Source organism: Sardina pilchardus, chromosome 20 (genome assembly GCF_963854185.1).
Source record: "Sardina pilchardus chromosome 20, fSarPil1.1, whole genome shotgun sequence".
Taxonomy (NCBI): Eukaryota; Metazoa; Chordata; class Actinopteri; order Clupeiformes; family Clupeidae; genus Sardina; species Sardina pilchardus.
This window is the reverse complement of record NC_085013.1, coordinates 29,343,890-29,346,389: the sequence shown is the minus strand read 5'-3', so window position 1 is coordinate 29,346,389 and position 2,500 is coordinate 29,343,890. Positions and strand designations below refer to the sequence as shown.

At 48.4% G+C, this 2,500-nt stretch overlaps 1 protein-coding gene across 1 annotated transcript in view; it reads left to right on the top strand.

Annotated features, from left to right (window-relative positions):
- map3k9 (mitogen-activated protein kinase kinase kinase 9) overlaps positions 1-2,500 on the top strand; it is a 33,308-nt gene that overhangs the window by 21,347 nt on the left and 9,461 nt on the right. Inside the window, exon 5 of the mRNA XM_062522200.1 lies at positions 1,887-2,062. Coding sequence (XP_062378184.1) covers positions 1,887-2,062 — 176 coding nt within the window. The remainder of the gene's footprint in view (positions 1-1,886; positions 2,063-2,500) is intronic.

Here is a 2,500-nt window from a genome sequence, read left to right as displayed (position 1 = left end):
TCCTCTATATCTCCTCTCTGTTCTCCTCTCTGTTCTCCTCTCTGTTCTCCTCTCTGTTCTCCTCTCTGTTCTCCTCTCTGTTCTCCTCTATCTCTCCTCTCTGTTCTCCTCTCTGTTCTCCTCTTCATCTCTCGCTTCTCCTCTCTTCTCCTCTCCGTTCTCCTCTCTGTTCTCCTCTCTGTTCTCCTCTCTGTTCTCCTCTCTGTTCTCCTCTCTCTTCTCCTCTCTCTTCTCCTCTCTGTTCTCTCTGTTCTCCTCTCTGTTCTCTCTGTTCTCCTCTCTTCTCCTCTCTGTTCTCCTCTCTCTTCTCCTCTGTTCTCCTCTATATCTCCTTTTCATCTCTCTGTTCTCCTCTGTTCTCCTCTGTTCTCCTCTGTTCTCTCTGTTCTCCTCTCTGTTATTTGTTCTCCTCTATATCTCCTCTCTGTTCTCTTCTCCTCTTCATCTCTCTGTTCTCCTCTGTTCTCCTCTCTGTTCTCCTCTCTCTTCTCCTCTGTTCTCCTCTCTGTTCTCCTCTCTCTTCTCCTCTCTCTTCTCCTCTCTGTTCTCTCTGTTCTCCTCTTCTCCTCTCTCTTCTCCTCTTCATCTCTCTGTTCTTCTCAGCGATGCGTTTTGCTGTTGTGCTGATATTTGTCTGGTTTGCCATTCTTTCTTTTATCACATTCTCTCATCCCTCGCTCCACTCATTCTGCTGCATTCCTCTCTCATCCCTCGCTCCACTCGTTCTGCTGCACTCCTCTCTCATCCCTCGATCCACTCGTTCTGCTGCACTCTACTCATCCCTCGCTCCACTCGTTCAGCTGCACTCCTCTCTCATCCCTCGCTCCACTCGTTCTGCTGCACTCCTCTCATCCCTCGCTCCACTCGTTCAGCTGCACTCCTCTCATCTCGTTACAGTCCTGACCTTTGACCTCCGACCCCTTCTTCCTGCCCATTTGAGTTTTATTCGGTTTATTTCTCTCCTTTCTTATCGATCTCTCTTTTTTATGTCCTCTGTTGGTCTATTGCCTGCTCTTGACTTCTCCTCCGATCTCCTTCAATTCTCCTTTCCTCTCTCTCTTTCTCTCTCTCTCTCTCTCTCTCTCTCTCTCTCTCTCTCTCTTTCTCTCTCTCTCTCTATCCCTCTCTTCTGCCCTGTCCCCACTCTCTGTGCCTCCCTGCCCCTCCTCCTCCACTTCCTCTCTGTCTAATCTAGTCTTTCTTGCCCAGCTCTTCAGAGTGGAGTGTACCTATGTTCCCCACTTTTCTCAAATAAATATGGATGTATTGGGACCGGAGAACATACTGTAGGACCCTTTTTGGGGAAACATAGGAAACATACTGTAGGACCTGGGGAACACAGGGGTGACCCCTAACTGGACATGCTAAATCTCTAGCCTTACTCCACCCCTAGTACTACTAACAACTGGACATGCTAACTTTAGCCTTACTCCACCCCTAGTAGGCTACTACTAACAACTGGACATGCTAACTCTAGCCTTACTCCACCCCTAGTGCTACTAACAACTGGACATGTTAACTCTAGCCTTACTCCACCCCTATTGCTACTAACAGCTGGACATGCTAACATACTGAATCTGACCCTTACCTCCTCACCTAGCAAAACCAATAACTGGACTTGCTCAATCTAGCAATTACCTCCACTCCTAACACTACTAACAACTGGACCTGCTCAATCTAGCCCTCCCTTCTAGAACTGTCACTCCATTCCACACGAGTAGGCATAGCCTAGTTCTTATTGCTGCTGCACTAGCCTGTCCTTATCGTATCGCATGTCACATGTTCTCCTTCTGTAAGTCGCTTCAGCAGAGGGGGTTGAAGCAGCGTAATCAAGGATCTTTGGCGTCGGCTAAATGTTATGTTTTTCTTGCCCTGTCCACCGCTAGATTGCTGGAATCCTGACCCCCACGCCCGGCCATCCTTCACCACCATCCTGGACCAGCTGACGGCCATCGGGGAGTCGGGCTTCTTCGAGATGCCGGCCGACTCCTTCCACTCGCTGCAGGACGACTGGAAGCTGGAGATCCAGGAGATGTTTGATCAGCTCAGAGCCAAAGAGAAGGTGAATGTGCAAACACATCTAGATAGATACTTTATTGATCCCCAATGGGAAATTCAAGAACATAGACATACACCAACACACACACACACACACACACACACATACACACACACACACACACACACACTCTCTCTCTCACACACACACACACACACACACACATATGCACACAGGTATGCACATGCACATTATACAAATATCTCTCTCTCTCTCTCTCTGTCTATCTATCTATCTATCTATCTATCTATCTACCTATCTGTCTCTAACACACATACACATACACATACTTTCTCTGTCTGTTCTCTGGCTGTACGCTCGGTGTCCCATATGTGAGCGGATTTAATGCTCATGGAGACCATGGGGCCATGGGGTTTGAGTCGGGCCTTCTCTCTCTCTCTCTCTTTCTCTCTCACTCTCCCTCTTGCTCTCGCTCTCTCT